At 43.5% G+C, this 20,169-nt stretch overlaps 1 protein-coding gene across 1 annotated transcript in view; it reads right to left on the bottom strand.

Annotated features, from left to right (window-relative positions):
- Positions 1-963: 963 nt before the first annotated feature.
- The window catches only part of pdlim5b (PDZ and LIM domain 5b), a 36,335-nt gene continuing 17,129 nt past the window's right edge, over positions 964-20,169 (bottom strand). Inside the window, exons 4-13 of the mRNA XM_041959883.1 lie at positions 13,141-13,174; positions 12,270-12,793; positions 9,577-9,731; positions 8,746-8,773; positions 5,430-5,593; positions 3,255-3,435; positions 2,923-3,103; positions 2,489-2,609; positions 2,284-2,399; positions 964-2,162 (exon numbers count right to left, since the gene is read on the bottom strand). Coding sequence (XP_041815817.1) covers positions 2,073-2,162; positions 2,284-2,399; positions 2,489-2,609; positions 2,923-3,103; positions 3,255-3,435; positions 5,430-5,593; positions 8,746-8,773; positions 9,577-9,731; positions 12,270-12,793; positions 13,141-13,174 — 1,594 coding nt within the window. The 3' untranslated portion in view covers positions 964-2,072. The remainder of the gene's footprint in view (positions 2,163-2,283; positions 2,400-2,488; positions 2,610-2,922; positions 3,104-3,254; positions 3,436-5,429; positions 5,594-8,745; positions 8,774-9,576; positions 9,732-12,269; positions 12,794-13,140; positions 13,175-20,169) is intronic.

Raw genomic sequence — 20,169 nt, 5'->3', positions numbered from 1 at the left:
TGTATGTGTAGTCATACAAAGTCAATCATTCCAAACGACTCCAAACTCGACTGCATCTGATCATATCGCCGCTTAAAGGCGACGCCCCCCCCCCCTCAGATCATACGTTAAGACACGCTGAGCGGCGATCACGGCACCAATTACCGATAAGCATCATCGTCACCATCATCATCACTACCACCACCACAGACTGCACCAATAACAGTGTCGGGGGTCCCGCTGCTCGCCCGCAGCTGCTGCCAGCATTAAACTCGGCGCAGGAAGCAGAATGCGCACCCGGGTTGGGTTGTACTGAACAGCGGACCACCGCTGCAGCTCAGACTGCGCTCCGACACACCAGACCAACACTCTCAGGCGAAGTGTCCTTACCGTCTCCTCCTCGCGTCAAAGGCGGCTCGGCAAGATCCCCGTTCGTCTTGGTCTGAACCCGGCTGTGGTCTCTTGTATTCGCACGCGTCCCTCTGTCTGTTGTGGCGGAGTTTTCCAAGTGTACCACGCGTTATGCGCTGAGGCTGGCGCAGTCTGGAGCCGTCCCGCGCACAGCTCCCACCTCCGACGTCTTGGAGTAGTGCACATCTGTGCGCACAGCTCATCCGTTTTCACTCCAATAACACCGCGTAATAACTCAAGACACTCAACATGGAGCATGTCTGCTGTCTGTCACCCCTCCTGTAAATAAAGTGACTGTACATAACCAGATTTTTATCATATAAGAAAGAAGGCATCAATGTGTGCCTGGTGCGTGTTGTCCCTCCTGCCCCTATGGAGATGCTTTTCCCTCCTGCTGCAGGTAAAGTTTGTAAGGCGGCTCATGCTGGTGCCTGTCTGCCCACCTGTCAAACTTCTCTGAATCTTACTATCACAGCTACACATATATTAGACAGGATGCATCAATTCTTTGATGCTTCCTGTGCATTGACAAACACACAAAAAAGGGCACAAAACATGAACACAGTATTTGCAGGAGGAGGAATTTAATGTTTCGGTCCAGTGTGAGCTTAAAAGAACAGGATATAGCGTTAAAAGACTGTGTGACACGCTCAAGAGCTTTGACTATTCAATGTTGAACCCTTTTTATTTGAAATAGAAGTAAGCAGAGAGGTGCTTATTTATGCACAGTGTCCAATGAAAAATCCACTGCACAAGTACATACAGGTTATTTTTTCTATTCAAACTGAAACATATATTAACATTGTTTTGTGTTAACTGAACAAATAATTCAAATTATGGAAGCATCCTTATAAGCTATTTTGCCCCTGAACTATATGCACTGCAAAATATACATAAACAAGCCAACATCACTACTCGATCTATTATGGAGTCTCCATAATCACCAGATGGGACTTAATCCTCTACCTAGTTTTTATGCATTAACAATCAAACTTGACCTATACAGTGTCTCATGTACACACTGCTGTACACATGACTTTTCTGTGCTTTCTGGTGGGAATGGTTACATACCACATTACTTTAAAACAATAAAAAAAATAACATTAAAATTTCCTATTTTCATTCTGAAGGCCAGTTAACCATAAGGCTTTTTGCTGAGCAATGCTTGCAAATAAATAATTTTCCCCCTTAACGTTAAATAATCATGATTTCTAAAGCTTTCACTCGCTGTACTGATAGCATATCTTTCCGCATCAATGTTTCTTTCCTAATACTGTGTGTGACCCCTGAGGGGCTCAGTAGGCCATTGCAGTAAACTACCCCAGTCTGCGTGAAACAAATATCCCCCACGAAGAGCTCGACACACGTCCAGCACAAATAAAAAGCTCAGCACAAACACGTGTGTATTGGTGATCCACTTGCACAGATACTGAACTGGCGGGGAGGGGGGCTAACAGTGTATTGAAATGTACTCCTACGCATTCGTCTATAAAACTGACAGGACATGGAAATATTAGAGCAAAACTAAAGCTTACAGTGGAACCTCTGACCCCAATGTTATTCTAACAGAAACAGATAAATCAGATCCATTTTAATTCTGCAAATATTTAACATCTGACTGACATATAAACTGGTGTAAACTGACACCGTTGCCCTGTATCATCCACATTCACGGGGGCAGGTCAGATGTTGACAGTGTGGGCATGTTTCTTGCACAGAGCCTTGTCTTTTTTGGAGAAGAATGGCTGACCTTCCAGATTGGTAGAGCAGACCTGTGGAGAGAGCCAAACAGATGCAGACCGCCGTTGTTATTCAAACAACATTCTCAGCATTTTCTTATTTTTACACCTGACCCTTGTTGTTGCTGTGTGTGACACTGTCTCCTGGACCTACCGCACACACAAAGCAGGTGTCATGCCAGGTGAACCCTAGAGCCTCCAGGAACTTGTCCCCCGCCTCGATGGGGAAGTCGCAGCCGTGGCAGTTGGTCCCAAACAGGTTGTAGTAGTCTGAGTGAATGGTACAATGACACATGTTATTTTGTTTGCATGATCTTCTTTACTTCATCTGATTTACTGGTGTGGGCTTCCTGCTGCACCTTGTTCACAGTATGGCTGTCCATCCTCCATGTGAAACATGTTGCCTCTGATTGGCTGTTGGCAGGCGGAGCAGGTGAAACAGGTCACATGCCAGGTCTGTTTCAGGGCATTCATGACCTCCTGCAGAGGAATAAATTAAATTAACATTAGATTAATATAGAGCATTTGTTCTGCTGTTACTGAAGAACAACTATAAACAACCAAATTATATATATATTCACCTAACTAACATATAAGGTCCCACAGATGATGCACATGGGTTGGATTTTATTTTAATGGTAAAATGTGAGCATCATTCACTTTTTGATCATATTCACTGCAAGCAGCCAGCCTCTGCTTTATTTCTTCAAAGTGAATGATGTTTATTGTGTTAGTAAAAAAAGAACTTTCGAACTAAGGCAGAGAACAATATCCCCTCAGTTTTAAAACGCACCCCCAGAATCTTCTGGTTGCAGCGGGCGCAGGTGGGAGCGAAGAACTGCTCGTAGCAATGTTCGCAGTACACCTGGCCCCTCTCCTCCACAAATCCATGGACAGCCAGGGAGGCGTGGCAGTGGGCACAGTTGAATTCCTCGGGGTGCCATGACTTGCCCATGGCCACGAGGAATGGGCCCCTGGTAAGAAGAGGCAAGGACAGAGGGTTCAAAAATATTCCTAGACCAAAAAGTTGTGTAGGATTTTACCCTGAATTCTGTAATCCATGAAAAAACAAGCTCATTCTTCTAGAATTCATAATGTGTGCACAGTTTTTCTGCTGCCGTTCACCTGATGACATTGTTGCACTTGCTGCACATTGGGGTGCGCGTGCCGGCTGGGATGTGCTCAGCCCGCTGCACCAGAGAGTTGAGGTCCTGTGGATGTGGCTGTGGGGTGGGGCGGTCTGGACCTCTGGGAGCAGGGTTGGCAACTTTGCCGAATGAAGGAGCTGCTCCACCCTTTGGAAAACCTAAACCAGCGGGGAAAATAATGGGTCAGTATTCAAATGGAAAAAAATAGCTGGCCCAGCACGCCTGTACTCGATAAAGTACTAGACAAAATGTACTTTCCAAAACTTGAAATTAATAAACACCTCACTACATGTGCACAGTTTTGGTATGTGTTGTCAGACAATGAATGGGACCGATTTGATGAGCTCTAACTTCCATGCCTGAAGCATGAGACAGCTGGGTTGGACAGAGCCTCCCCACCCAGCACAGACAAGGGATCGATTTTTCCCACTGAGGGAAACAACACATTCCCAGAGTCAGAGGAGACACCTGGAAAAATAATCCCCCTCCTCTCATCTCAAAACATATGGAGAGGATGCACAGTTTTTCCTCATTCTCTTTCACAGCGCACAGACACATCCAGGACAGGAGGTCAGCGTCGTCCGGCCTCAGAGGGAGCGCTCGAGGGCAAAGGCATCGGGGACAGAGACACCATTGAAAGAGAGCACCGTTATCAAAGACTTGGGAGGTCAAGGGACAAGTGCTCCCTAAATTTCCTCGGAACGGAGAGCAAACAAACTGAATAAACAGAGCGGGGCACTGGCAGGGGTGTGAGAGGACTGTGGGAGAGAGTTTCATAGTAAGAAAGATACTATGTGTGATGGAGAGAGGTACAGGCTCAGAGGTTTTATTAGCTGATAATTACTGCCTGAAATAATGTTTCTGTTATGGTTAATCTCAAGAATTTCTCTTGATATAAACACTATTGTGTTCATCGGAGGTCAAAAGAGAGAAAAACACAGGAGAGAAATGCAGATGTACAAAACATCTTTTAATGGTATCGTGATTTAGCAGATTCACATTGAACTGAAAGCGGTACTGATGCAGGGAATTACACTGGCATCAAAGTACTTTTTTCAGTGGCACAATGTGTGCAATGTGTTCAGTGGTACAGTGAGGCGGATGCTGACAAGCTGTCAGTCTGAACGAATCCTTTGGCGAGAGCAAAAGATTGAGGGCTTAGCATTAAATGGGACAGGAAGTCAAACAGGCATTTGTGAGTGTGCCACCGCTGTCTCGCTGTATATGGAAGATAAGGAGAAAAAAGGTCAGCATGAGTAGACATCCAAACTGAATCACAGCAGGACTGTAAAGTCTGTTTCGTCTGCTCTGTCTCTCTAAATTTAGAGACAGAGGGATGGAAAGCAATATATTCGTGTCACTCTTACAAAGCCCCAACAAAATAAATAATGTTTTTTATGTGATTATAGCGTCTTTTTGATAAATATGCACATCTTAAACAGTCTTGCTTTTGAGGGGGCTTGGAGTTAAAGTTATATCATTAATTCATGTAAATAAATCTAAAGGTCATGTAGCACATTCCACATGCACAGCCCAATTCTACACACCCACTATGAGATATATGCTTGTTTAGTTGAACTCAAGTATGTGTTAATCTGATAAATAACACAGGCAACAGAGACGGCACTGTGGCCTCTCCTGCTCTCACCCTGTGGCACCTTTCAGCAGCCGTTTCTTAAAGGCTCTTTAGGGAAATGTGTCGGGGCACATAGAGCATCTGTTCATGGAAAACTGCATACTTGTGTCTTAGTATTGCTAATAATGACCCCTGACTGATGCCTTTCAGGAAATATTTATCCTGACCAATCCGGGGTCTCGTGGCAGGGATTGCTGTATTTAAAGAGCGGCTTTCACACAAAATAAAATACATAACTCTCGATTTCAAAATCTGCTTAACTAAGGGGATCCTGGGAAAAGCCAATAATCTGAGCTCATTAACGGAATACCTCTGGTTTTTACAGAGCTCATAATCTTAAATGGCTGAGTGTCAGGTATTAAACCTGCAGTAAATGTTACAGCTGAGCAGCAGTGATTTCAAAGAATGGGGCTGCCCTCTGTAGGCTAAAAGAAGCAACTACACAAGATAAAAACCAGATTGGCAGAAGTGGCAGTGAACAGGAGCAGGGCAGGATTTCTGAATGTGTTCCTCTACCTGATGGACCTCCGGGCTGGTACGAGGGCTTGATCTGGGCTGCCGGGTTCTTGAACCCGGATGCGGGGATGACGTTGCCGTTCCTGGGCGCTGCTGCAGATTTGGAATATGTTTTTGCTGCAGGCGAGGTGTGCACAGTGGGAGTGGTTTTGTCAACTGCCTCACTAGGAAACAGATATACACATTTTGTATAAATCATAACTCACTGCACAAGCACATATATTTGCACATACATATACTGCATCTTCTCTTTAATGAAAACGCCCTCTTGTCTGATGATGACACATCTTCAACCAGAGCCGGCTGATGCCCGTCACTCTGTGTCTTTGAGGAAAAGCCCAACAGGGTCACAACTTTTCCCTACGATCTGGTAGTTTTGTGCCATGTTCCTACGACCTTACGAATTTAGGTAAAAACTGTGGCAAATCCCTAAATAAGAGTGGGATTATGCCACCAGCGGAATTCAACCTCAGTACAGACTAATGCTTAGTGTGATCTGGTCAGCTGCACATAATAACATCTACAATCAGTAGGTTGGAATCTCAGTGACATGTGCAAACAATCACGACAATTATGCGGCACTTTTAAGCAAACTGCTGCCCACTGTCCATATGGTTTTTCAATTACTGACATAAGGGAACAATTACAGGTGGCGATGCCATAGGATCTACTGTACATGTAGCTCACCCTCCAATAATTTCTGGAGATGATCAGTGGTATAATTTTAGTAGCACTTCTTGCTTTTAGTCTTCTGAAAAAGCAAAGATGGAAGTTTCTTTTCCCACGGCGGTGTGAAATGTTAAGATCTGCAATATATTTTAGTAAAGAATGAGACGTCCCCGCCCCTTGTAAAAAGTTCACAGCTCTCGTTGCAAGCTGAGAACCTGCTGTGGGGAGCAAAAGGTCCAAACTCAGTAAAGACTGGAAAAGTGTTGCATACATTTCTCAACTGGTGAAGACTGAATACTTAATCAGTTCACAGTAGTAAACAGTTTGGTGCATACAACCTGCTTCTCTTGTTGTACAAAATGTGATTGAATCTTAAAGACTTTTTCTGGGTCAGCCCTCTAAAAGCATCCTTAACGTTGCTGGAACAAAGCCGCCATCCGTTGGGAATATATGTTGTATGTCTACACAGACAAAGAGGTGATCACTCAGCAGCCGTCACGTAGGCACTGCTGCCGCTCTGATAGACCGGTTGAGCAATGGATTTGCACCAACAGGTGAACGATTTGTAGCCCTCAAGCTGTTTGCTCGTTCAGTGAAAGCACATTGCACGTTACTCACAACAGATCCTATTGTGCTGTCAGTCACAGATTTATGGTTTTGTGTTTTATCATATTTTAAATCCCATCTTGTTTTCTTTCCCTATCCTGCCTGTGAGGAGTTTCTGTTTGAAGGTGCAATTCAGTCAACCATTGGTTTTCAGCTGTGGTGTCTGTGTGTAATTTCAGTGCACCTCCTTTCTTCTTCATCTACCTCCTCTATCCTGTCCGTCTCTTTCCACCACTCATCCACGCTGAGCCCACAAAGTTCACAACAAAACGTGACATTTTCAAACAATTTGATTGGCACGGGAATGCTGATGTCATGACAGGTGTGTGTGTTTAGAACGTTTCCAAAGCAGCTTGGCCGATCACAATGAGGACTGAAACTATCCATTTTATATTATACTGTGCTTAAATTTAGCACATTAAGAATCAGTAACTTGCAGTGACAATACTAATAATTCTAATAACCACAATGGAAAGCAAGACACCAAATGGTTCTAAAGGTTAAAATGTTTGAACAGTAATTAGAGAACTATTGCGACTCCAAACAATGTTTTTGCTTATTGCACACATAAGTACACTACAGGCATTGTTAACTGTCCATTTTCCTTCATATCATAGACCCTCACCTGCTGGAAGTTTGCTTTTCTGTCTCACCAGATAAAAGGAAGGAATTGAAATGAAAAGATTCAGAAAGAAGCAACAACAGAAAAGAAAGAAAACACTTTATTGAGGTAAATTCATCAGAAGATGACAAATGAAACTACTTTGGATAGTGCAGAAAAAAGAGGGAAATGATACAGACATGCTCAGAAAAATAAAGTGTGAGATTACAGAAAGTGTGCAGAGGAAAGTGGAGGCTCAGACATAAACACTATGTATGTGCACAGCAATATATAGTATAATGCTGCATTCCCAAGCACACGTCCATATTGACTTGCATGCATGCATCTCATTTACATTTTGAAATATGACTACATATAGCAAAACAAAACATTTTACAACAGAGTTTGTTTGCTTGTGGATTTGAAAAAACAGCTTAAGTTATTTTAACTTTTGGGACATTAAACTGGGATCTGATGAGTGCCAAATGAAGGCTGTGACAATGCTGGTGTGCAAAAGGAGGCAACGGTTTAATAATGGTCAAAATCAAATATATAAAACGAGTCAAACAAATGAAACAAGACAGAACAACACCTTGCCTCCTACACATTTAGCACTCGTGCTGAAACGTCATGGTGCCAATCTCTCAGCTTCTTGTACTTGTGTCCTATAACTTCTGGGTCCAACTTGTTCGGCCTGATTTGCCCCATAAGACAGGATTAACAGAGAAGGAAGAGAAAAGGGGAAAGTTGGAAAGTTTAGGTCTGAGCAGAAAAGTGAAAGATAATACAAGAGGGAAAAATAGCAGCAAAGAATAGCACCGCTGGAATGTAAAACAAGAGACTTTCTCTGTGCAGATGTGCATTGAATTACAAGCCGAGGCAGATGTGTAATAATCTGCCCTCCTTTTTGGAAGTGGACACCAAACAAAATCTCACTAACAGAAGGGACAGCAGGAATCTCTCTTTGGCAGAGCTGCTGTTGCCCACAATACCACTTCATTACCCACAGTTTCCAGTGAGTGACACACTGATTGGTTGGGGATCTGGTACGGAGGCCAGACTGTGTTTACTGCGGATTAAATCGACCCATGACTGAGAACAGTGGTAGCAATCACAGCCTGCGCTGAGTCTATGGCTGTCTCCACTCAACCGTCCTCCTCTCGATGTGGTCTCTCCAAATTAAGCCTTAAATTAAGCATGATACTGTGGGACCTTAAGATCAGGAAATCAGGGCTTAACTCTGAATTACAGGCTCCTAGACATGCTTACATGAGTACTTTGAGGGCCAGTTCTCAATGTGAAACCCCTATGATCAAGAAATGACTGTAACAGTAAGAACATCATTGCTAAAACACGAGCATAATTGTATTTCCTGCAGAAGTACTAGCAGACACAGAGACAAGGCAGATTTGATTATATCAAAAAACAGCAACCACTTACTTCTTCCCACTGTTCTCTGGAGCTTGGTCTGCAACAGATAAGAGAACAAAATAGAGAAAAATTAAGTAAAATGTACAGTCAATGGTCACTGTGAGTCACAATGTTAAAAACAATGTCACAATGTTATCCTGTTATCAATCCTGTCATAGCAAGGACTAGGTGAATGAGTGAGTGCCATTCCTAGACACTAGCCCCTGATGGAACCTCATGGACAAGTCCCCCATTGGCTATTCATCAAATTAGAGTTAGTTAGAAGTTCATTACATTTTCCTGGCCTGGTGACATCATTTGAGAAAAAGAGAGAGGCAGAGATAGACAAATCTCTCTGTAGTTACTGTAAATGTCATTTTGCATCAGTTAAGCAGATCCACAAACACACAAGCCTTATGAATGGAGGGAGGCCCAAAGCCGCAGCCTGCTCGTGTAACCATCGATGTCATTTATAGTCAAAACAGTAACGTAGAAAATATATTTAATCATGTGGTGATGAAAGCTGCTATGACAAAAGCAAGTATGATATCACCATAATCTACAGAAGTAATTAAGTGTTTAAAAAGAAATACGACATAATTATGGTCATATTAGAGCTTCTAAAGAAAATATGGTGCAATGGATTACCCTAAAATTGGTACCCTTTGCATAAATCTGTCATGTGCTCCCATTTAAAGTGGTTTAATGGATCTAAAATGAAATGACAGCTGAGCCTTACAACACTCAGATGTTTCCTAAACTTAAATTCAGTCCGTTTCAGCACTTTAAAAAACACACAGTAACAAGTCAGAGTGTTTAATATGTCTGAGACCATATGAACACATTGAAGTTGGTACACACCATTTTCCGTGCCGGTGAGCTGGGCCAGGATACGGAAGGAGCGGGACTGGGAGGTGCCGCCCCGGGGGTGCCAGTCCTCTGTATCCTCAATCAGACGCTTCTTGCTGGCGTCGCTCAGCGGGGACGCGTGATTCTCGGGCTCCACCTCAGGTTTCCTGTACAGTCAACCAAGAAATGATGGTGTTAAAAAAAAACGTTGAAACAATTACTACATTGTTAAATACAAAATATTCAGTACAACAGAGCCTCTACCGCGGGATCCAGGATCCAGGTAATTCACACATGCAACTGATGTTCACAATAACAAAAAACACACACAGCACACATGTACTGCACTATGCACCAATGGGTGCTCCACATTCGATCGAGGGTGCAGCTTGTAGATACATATCTCACAGTATGAGCTAAGTGCTGCATGATTTCACAATTACCTCCTGGGTCTAGCTGGAGGTGGAGTTCTGCAAGCGGGCAATAAGAAGGTGGTGAGGAGAAATGCACCAAAGCAGAAACAATGAGAAATTCAAGTCGCATTAAATGCTAAGTATACAGTATGACACAGCACTGTTTGCATGGGAAAGTCAAGAAACTGTTCTGACCTATACTTACTTAAGACTTCTCTGAGGCTCACTATTAGAGAGGAAAACCACAGAGTAGAAGTCAGACAGATAATTAAACTACACATAATTACCTTACAAGGGTATTTTTATGTCTATAAATGGTATTGATTCAGTGAAAAGGTGATTTACTACACTAAAATGGTGAAATCAAACACAACAACTGCATATTAACAACAGTGAGCGTTTGAGAGATGAAAGTGACAGTGACCGTATCTCACCACAAGGTGGGAGTGATGTGCTTCAAAAATAAAGGATCAGCTTTTCTTCCTGAAGTAATTTGACGGCCCTCTAGACGGCAATAATATTTATGTTGAGTGTATGTTTACATGCAGAGTTTAGTCTGGGTGCTGTTCCACACTGTGAGTCAATTTAATGTCAAAAGTCCAAGGATGTGCAGTTTTTAGCCTGTGTGCGTTTGCTTCTGCGTGCGTGAGAGTCAGGTGAGTCAAGGCGAAGGATGATCAAAGACAGCACAAGTCAGGCTATTCTTAGCCAGAGCAGAATACGCTTGGCAGTGATTTGTCTACACTCTGAGTAAACATGCTGACAACGGTAGCAGATGGGAGCGAGACAGATGCAGAGCTGGGTCACTGCAGCAGCCCTGCGCGCTGACAGGCCTGCCTGCACTGGGTGTAAATACAGTATTGAGTAACACGCAGCCCGATGGAACGACCAGTATGAGCCGACCCCCACTGGGTGTCCCGCGGTGTCTCAGAGATGGATTATTTACGGGGGGGTTGCAGTTTGTTCGGACCTTAAAATGAGCATGTACTGTAAGCGGATGAGCACGAATGTGAGGTTTGTGAGGGTTAGCTCAAAGAGGTGCAAGCATGCCTTTGGTAATCATAAACCAGAGAGATGTGAAGCCTATAATCACATTCCACATGGTTAGAAAGCTACTGCAGCACATATATTATCATTCACAGCACTAACTTGGTGTCTGTCCCTTCTTCCTCCTGTGGGCAAAGAAGGGGTAAATGGAAAAGGACTGAAGCCAAGATGGAGCATGAATAGAAGAGTTTTAGAAATGGACCATAGTCCCAAATGCATGAAAGGCCCTTCTGAGAGAATGTGCGTAAAGAAAACCACAGAAACCACAAACAAAGCATGCAGGTTGGGACAAAAACAAACACATGCTGCAAGAAATACACTCCACCTCTGTAAGCGGACAGTCCAAGGTTTCAGGCAACGGAGAGATTGAAGAGATGACTCAGTTATGTTGTGCCTGACAATCACACTTACACTCTTCATTTTCTAAAACATTCCTAAACAGACTGTTCTCACTGCTGCTAACTTTGTAACGCACACACAGATAGCCATAGGTGTCCCAGATGCATTTAAGTGTGAGGCCACTTAAAAACAGATTTCATTGACCTATTTTTTCAGGTGACAGGGAACAAAGAATGAGTGGCAAATCACTTAAACCTAGCTCAGTCTACCGTAACCAGTGAGTCAAACCCTGCGGATGAAGCCCGGTCCAGCCAAACTCAGCTCTGTCTTGGTCGCTAGAAGCACAGAGCTGCCAGGATTCTGGCTAATTAGAAACAAGTGTTACACCAGCAGTGCCTGTTGGACAGACCGTGTGCTTGGCAGAGCTGCAAACCCCGCTGTCAATTATAGATAGTAAGGCAGTAGCATCGGTTAGCACGTTGTCTAGACTCCTTTCCAGTCGCCCTGTGGAAGATTTGAACAAGATGTGCAGCATGCCTCCGATTTTCCTTGTATGCAGCTGTGTGAAAACACAGGTGATGAGTGTTGGCTTTTCAAATGAGACACATACTCTGGGGTAAAACCGGGCATGAGGTAATATTAGAGGATATTTTCTGTAATATGTTTCTTCATAGCAAAAACGTCTGCTAATCTGTGGCCTCTGTGAACCACAACTCCTTCTGGACCTGCTGACTAAAGCACATAGTGTGCCTATATTACTAAATCATTCTATAACATTTTGCACTCACACCAACATAAATAGTGAGCTTGTTCCATATATGTATGACTTCAGTCTCACCCTTCAGATTAAAAAGGGGCAGCGTGAGAGAAAGGATGTGGTAACCGGGTTTGGTGAATGGTACGTACCCGTTGAAGTGCTCTGACAGCCCCTGGCTCTCCAGAAGACCTCGCCTCTGTCCCATAGCCACCTCACAGGCATTGGTGTTGGAGTAGAGGTTGATAGGTGTGTTATAGACAGAGGGCTGTGGGACATTAGGATGGGAGGAGGGGGTTGTCACTCTGGCTGGAGAGGAGGAGTTAGATGAGGAGGAAGAGGCATACGGGGAGGTGAAGGCGGTGCGGCCAGGGCTGGGCCTGGGAAGTGAGTTGGCCGGAGCCGAGTCTGGGGCAGCGGGGCTCGACTTCAGTGGAAACGGTGGCTGGGGTGGTTGAGAGGGGGCAGCTGGCGTGAAAGCGGACGACGCAGAGGGAATGGTGGCTACTTTGGGGGCGTCCGGGGAGGAAGAAGCTGTGACCAGGCCGCTGCCCCCCCCAAAAGGCCGGGCTGTCTTGTTGTACGCAGGACCGGGCTGACTCGACGGCTTGGTGTATGTGGTGCTCGGGGCGGGGTGGGTGATTGGAACAGGCTTAATGATTTCTTGAGGTTCGTCCTGGATGAAGGTGCAGACACACAGCATGCACATACAAAAAAAAAAAAAAAAAAAATCCACAATCAACTCATGCGTGTAAACCAGCATTCCCGACAGCACTGCACCACAATCACATCCAAATCAACGGTGTTTTCACACTGCTGGATGAATGAAAGTCATGCCTGTGCCATACAAGTTTAAGAGGTGCTAAAACACATGGCCTCTCAGGTCAGTTATGCATGCCAAGCCACTCTGTGTCCAGACATGATCTCAGAAGGGCACAATAAGTGTGCTCGCATTTAATAAACTGGAATAATATTAGTAACTAAAAGGAATTCAGCAATTTCTGTGAACATTTTACTTCATACCTTTGGCACTCCATTGTTAGGGGTACTGGAGGGTCTGTGAAGACAGAAAGAAAAAGCACACACAACATCTTTATAGCAGCCACTTATAATGTTGCAATAAAGTTTCATTTCTGTACATTAAAGGACTGGACACGCGAACTGCTGTGACACTCTAGTTTCTGGGGTTATTTTGTGTCCTCTGCTGTGCAGCCGGACGCAGGGCAACCTTTTTTAATGTGGTGATAATTTGTGGCATATGACCGGTCACCTGCAGTGTAAGGTAGCATTTCTCTTGGCCAAACACTGGCTTCTTTATTCTAAAAACGCTTTTTTATGACAAAGTTGATTTAATGTTTCTTTTATTGTTGGTCAGAGATGCATGATTGTCGTATCATCCTTAGAACATCCCAGAAAGGAGAATTTCCCAAACGAAACTGGCTTACGGTGTTATAATTACTTTTCAATTAATTAATCAATTCAGGGCGCCTAAATGCTTCTAGTGACAGACGGCGTATCTCAAGCAAGGTTCAGGTTCTGTAAACTGACTTTTATTGCTAACTGAAATAAATGGAAACAAATGGCAGCCTGGACAGTAGGAAATATTCTAAACTTTATGCTTTGGAAAACGGCTAACAATAATCATATGTGATTTTACGTTAAGGTTTACCACCGGTTTGCGTGAACACGCTGTACTTTGGGGTGTGTGTCCACATGTAGACTGGTGCTGAAGTTTGGCGTACGTCTGATTTATACTCATGGTTGAAGCAGCTGCCATAGGTTTATCACCTATGGGAGGGGTGGGTGGTCTGTTTGTCTCTTCTCTTGAGATGTCCTGGATAGAAACCGGCAAATATCCAACAAACCATTCATCCCCTCCTTTTGTTTCATTATTAATACTTGCACGTGTGTGTACCGCAATATCAAAATTTGAAAAACACACACTTTAGGATGTATTGTGTATTAATACATATCAGGAGAGCACCAAATACCCGCCTTCATGTGACACCAGGCGCATGTAATCCTTCTTATCAGCTTAAAATTAGTCGATTAATGAGACTTTAAAACTGAAATGTAGACAGATGCCTTTGTTAACAACGTGTCCTATATTTGGTCCGGACATACAGACAGTGTGTCCCTAATTCCTCATAAAAAAACAAAAAAACAGACGGTGAGTCAGTAAGGCTGGTTCCGGATCAGGAGCTACGGTATGTCCACTGACGTCCTTCCTTTCTGCCATATTAGGAAAACAGTCAACAAACAGTCATGTACTTCCTTTCTGACTGAGCAGAGGCGCAACAACCGAGCCTTGCAGCACGTTATTAAAGAGCCTCACCCTCCAACCAGATGTTGATGTCATCTGTGCCCATACTTGCATTTACAGTTTCCACTTAGCAGTTAATATAGAGTATGCTTATTTTCCAGTGTACTTGTATTATTGGACTTGCTTATGGAGAAACAGCACGATGTGCCAAGGAAAACGGTTGAGGGTCTAAAGATCAAACGGCACATTCCATTACAAATAGGACCCAGTCCACAATGAGGCACTGTGTATCTGCCATCGGTGGCCCAGAGTGAGGTGGTTGGGCGGATTCGGTCTCTATCTGTCTTTTCCCAGAGCAAACTGAACAAACACTTGCTGGGGTGGTCCTGCGAACATCTGTTCAGCTCAGCCCCTCTGTGCCGTCCTGCTCCCTGCCTCGCCGGACCTGCTTTTGTTCTGATATGACGAGAAAAGACAAACACTGGCTGAGTTTGTGGGTCACAAGCATATATTGACTTTTTGGTGGCCAAGTGCACATGTACTTGTTTAATCTCAGTGCAACGGAATAGTACAATTACACCGACTGGTCTGTCATTGTGATGGAAGGTGTCCTCTTGGTGCTATGTCAACTATCTGCTATCTGCTTTGGCTTCTGTTTCTCAAAAGGCTCTCACAAGGCCACTATCATTCAAAGGGCTTGATTCTCATTGAGACGCTGACTACAGAAGGACATAGGATGTGATTTTGGAAAACACACGAATGCCTACTCAAATCTACACTGAGTATCATTTAGATGAAACTATACTTATACATAGAAATTATACTTAGGAAAGTACATTATGTATTTTTCTGTATACATTTTTCTTTGTTATTACAGTATATTTATGTTACTGTGCTTTTTATGGATGTCAGTTTCTCTCGAACAAAGAACATGAAGAAAACAAGACATCATATTTTACACTGGATATGTATTCATCCCAGAATGTGATATTTTATGGCTTTTCTCTAATCCATAAATACAAAAGCTCTAATGCAGAGGCATTTCCAATCTATATTTGCAGTGCATCTGGTGTATCAGACAGCTTTCCCTGTGTGCCATAGTACCACAGTTTGTGCCACTGCATGTGTTCATAATACAGAGAAGCTCTGGCCCTGTCGAAGACGCAGTCATGGCTTTGCTCAGCCCAGAGCACACTTCAGTTGGTTCCTCTAAATTTAATTAGGATGCCTCGCTTTATTCGATTACAGATGCTGATGTCTACAAGATGTATTTATGGACCAAATTTATAGACTATATACTTAAAAAAGCTAATAAACGAGTGCAACATATAACTAAACAGATTATCTGGACAGCAAAATGTACAAAAACATTTGGCTATTGTCAACATGGACACACATGCAGACACAATATCCTGTTTCCATCACTTTTGGGGACATAACATATGGACTTACATTCATTTTCTTGAAGACCTTCCATAACCCCAAACCTAACCTAAACCTAAACCTACCATAACCGTAACCCAAGTCTTATCCCTACAAATTAATGATTTACATCCTGGAAACTTGTGTTTTGTCCCCTTTAGGAAAGCGAGTCCCAACGTCCCCCATTCCCGACGTGACTGTGTTAACAGATTTATGTCCCCACCATGTGAGTGATACATAATCACACACACACAAATGCTGACGTTGGTCACTTTTTGCAGACATTATATAGACTTAAATCTGTTTTCTGGAGAATTACCCTAACCTTCACCATAACAACGACCCTAACCTTAACCACTGACCCAAAAATCAGCTGTTTTCCAAGTGGGGACATGGTTTTTGTTCCCAATTGGACGAGCCGTCCCCAATTAACTGGTCTTTAGTCTGAAATTTGTCGCCGAAAATAGCTTATAGCAGAAACACACGCATACGCACACACGATTGTGTTTCCATCACTTCAGAGGACGTTACATTGACTTACACTGGTTTCCCGAAGATTGTCACGAACCATAACCACTACTTGCCTAGCCCTAACCCCTTCCATCGCACCTCTTTAGACCTAGCCTGAACCTAAACTCAGCCTTACACTATGTCCACACACACACACACACACACTCACACTCACACAGACAGCTCCAGAATAAGAGAATGAGGAGGTTAACCGGAGGGATAAGCCTGAGGGCAAAGCACACTGACGTATTTCCACCCTGCCCCTGTCTCTATGAGGGCCAAGAGAAACAGTCTGGCATATGGCATTTGACTGAATGATGGAGAGGCTAATAGACACAGCTTTCTCACCACACACACACACAACATGTCTTACCAGCTTATGGACTCACATATCCATCTTTTAACATGGAGGGAAAACTGCACAGCCGTTCATTTTCCATGCGTTGTTTTCACTTCACTTTCACACACAGTTTCTGAAGCAGGACACTGGAGGTTTTGAAAAAGCTCCATGTGAACATCTTTAATGATATTCTGTGATTGTTCTCTGACCCCACGCTTCTGTCACTGTCGTCGGCTTTAGTCTCTCGACGCAGTTTTGTTTACTCTCTTCGGATTGAAGCAGGCCTGGAGTGAGAACTTGGTACAGATATTATACGACGTGTGGGAGGATAGAGACCAGTAGATTTCACACATGCTCTGCGTGTCAGGCACAGGTTACATTATTCCAAGACCTTGTTGAACAAGATCTGCTCTCTTACATTTAACTTGTGTGATGAATGTTAAAACTCTGTGGGAGACCTGGCGAACACGATCTGTTTTCTCAGATTTACCGCTGCATGAAAATTTGAACCAAAGCATGGAAAAGAAGGAAAACAAGGGGGGAAAAGCAGAGGAAAGCAAAACAAAAACTCTAACGGAGGGATGTGGAATTAGCTGGTGTGGAAAATAGCGTTTCTCTCTGTGTTTCTGTTTTTCTGTGCAGCCAGCCTATCCGCTCAGTGGCAAAACTCACAGCTTGTGTCTGGCACATCCTGCCTCTCCATGTCGCCCCTCTTCCCACTGCTCCCTCATATTTCACCATGAATGAGCATCTTGGAAGAGGGAATTCTGCGCTGTCGAGCGGTGCTCACGAGTACAGTTCTTTAGAGGGAGTCAGAGCAGAAGGTTTTAAAGGGGACGGAGATTTAAAACTGTGACAGTGCTAACGGCGACAGAAACGTGACTGCTATTTCCAGAGCTAAAGCTTATTAACGTGTAACTGCACGGCCTGTTGCTGCTGTCAGTTGCCTGGACACTTCGCTAGCATGGTTATTGCCAGTGTCTGATGTGTCTGCACACGTGTCGAGTAGGAACACTGTGTACTTGTCCATATCAGCAGTCACATGCATTGTAGTGATGGAAGGCATTCATAACATTCGTTCCCACGTGCCCTGTAGTGCCCTCTCTGTGGCGCTTCGCTGTGCGAGCGACGACTCTCTGGTCATGTGTGCTTGTATTGGCAAGCAAATAGTGGAATGAGAGTCGACCACAGGACTAAACAAAAAGAATTCAGATCGCATTTAATTGCATTTGGTGATCCAACCCGCATCGAGACCAGATTGAAGAGCAGAGCAGGGGAACGGACGGGTTCTCCTTGAGGTCGGATCTCTGGACACAGCGACCACAACAAAACAAACTGCGACTCCAGTTAATGTATCTTTTTTAATGCGGGTCCAAGAGAGCCTCCATCCTTTCTGATTTTTCTTCTGACCGCCACACCACATCTGGCTGAGGCAGCCAGGAGTCAGTGGGGACTCTGGGTTGCATTGGATTGTCCTTTCCTTCACCCTGTTATAACCATTCCATAAGACTTGCTGGGTGTACATTGGCCATGTATGAGAATGTATGTAGATTTAACCCACAGCCGCCTTGCTGACTTGTGTCTAGATATAGTAAGTGGCCTGTGGTGAAGAAAAACCTTCTATATCATACACAGGAGGCCTGTGCAACATGTAAGGTTGCAGTTTTGGTCAATCAAATTTAAAGTTAGAATAAAGGAGGTTATGTAATCAAAAGAGGAAGAGGGTAGCCTGAGTGAGAGGATATCCTGGAGGTCTAGGTGTTTCCACTGTTCATCTGGAGAATGTTTTTGAGTTTGTGGAGAGTTCACTACCACTGTCCTATTCCCCCAGAAACAGGCACACAAATACACCAAACAAAGTGGGAAATCCCAAAAAATCTGACACAATCTTGTGCTGAGGGAGGCTGAAACGAATTCTTGCGTAAAGCACCAGACAACAGTTGGATCGCGGAGCTAGCAGTGCTGATCTGCATTATCTTTGAGGTTTTGAAACCAGGTGCAGCCAACCACGGCCTCTGGGGAGTGGCGTTTCATTGTGCTATGCTGCACGTTTCAATGACAATAAATAAACACTAATTATCATACTTTCCTACAGATACTTCCCACGGCCGCCTGCTAGCTGCCCGGCAACAACAGTCACATCATAGTGGAACAACAAGTAAGCGTGAAATTCACTGATTACTGCTCGTCATATCCACTGTATGCACAGATCCACAGGATGGAAGACAGGAAAAGAACCGTATTAGCCCGAGCCAGCGAGCGCTGTCGGACACTGTTTTGCCTTCTTTCCTGAAACCACAGTTTTGGAAGGCGAAACCTGGTTTCTCCCTCTGTCACAAAACACACAACAGCTCTTTGCTCACTCAGACTCATCTTGACAGTTCTGTAATGATTTACTGTATGGTGGAGCAACAGGATGAGGAGACTTCCAAACCCAGAGCCCATTTCCTCCCTGATGAAAACAAGCTTCCCCCATGGATGTATAACGAGACTTAACAGAATAAAGCACCTAGCAACAGGGAAATAAACACACTGGCATCAATGACGGCGAGTTCCTTTTTAGCTCGGCAATATACGGAAACATTGCAAGATATGCAATACTTCAATTGTGTTAATTGGATGATTTTTTGTGTGTTACTAAATTTCTAGCTATTGGAAACAGGACATGTGACAGTGTGTGACAATCATTTTATAACCGCTTCTATTTTATGCACACTTGTTAACGTACAGCCGTAGGCTTTACCTCTCTCAGACTTCAGTTTTTGTATTAAATGTTATTTAATGTGTGATTCCCGTTTGACTAAAGCACATACAGACTTTGTTATCAAACCCTGTGATAGCTTGGTGCACAAGTGTCTTTTTGAGGAAGTGCTCTGAGAATGTGAACCATGACAAAGTGACATAATGGTACTAAACTGTAGTCACATTAATCATCTCTTGGCACTCTTGGAATGTTATTATGACCCAGACAGTCTTATCTGTGTCATCAAAACCATAAATCAAATCTGACGATGGAGAAAGTGATGCATATCATAGAGAATTCTTGTAGTTAGACAGGGTTTTTCAAGAGCTACATAAAGTACATTACACTGAGTGTTAGGTACATCTGAGGACAATAGCATAAAGGTCAGTGAGACGTCTAAACCCACTTTCTTCAAGCTTCTTTGCACCGATTTCATATACTTATGGTAATTCTCAAGTCCCAAGTTGAAAGTTAACAGTTTCTTTCATTGATTTTAGCCATTCTCATACAAAATGAGTTATGTATAGGGCTGTACATGTCTATTGATTCTGCTTAAACCCAGTATTTCTGCACAGCTGCAAATAAGATCAGGCTACAATAATATTATTAGTATTATACTATTTATAGAATTTGATCCCAGTGGTGACTGCATGGGACTGTTTCCAACTTGCGTGATCATCATTGAGCGTTAAAAAACACCTACATGTATGTATGTTGTCAAAACTGATAAGTATGCTGATTTGAATTTCTAAAAAAGGACTAATTTAATCCCAT

The sequence above is a fragment of the Chelmon rostratus genome, chromosome 19 (genome assembly GCF_017976325.1).
Source record: "Chelmon rostratus isolate fCheRos1 chromosome 19, fCheRos1.pri, whole genome shotgun sequence".
NCBI classification, from domain to species: Eukaryota; Metazoa; Chordata; class Actinopteri; order Chaetodontiformes; family Chaetodontidae; genus Chelmon; species Chelmon rostratus.
Note: the sequence above shows the minus strand (reverse complement) of the source record. Positions and strands in the feature narration are given on the sequence as shown.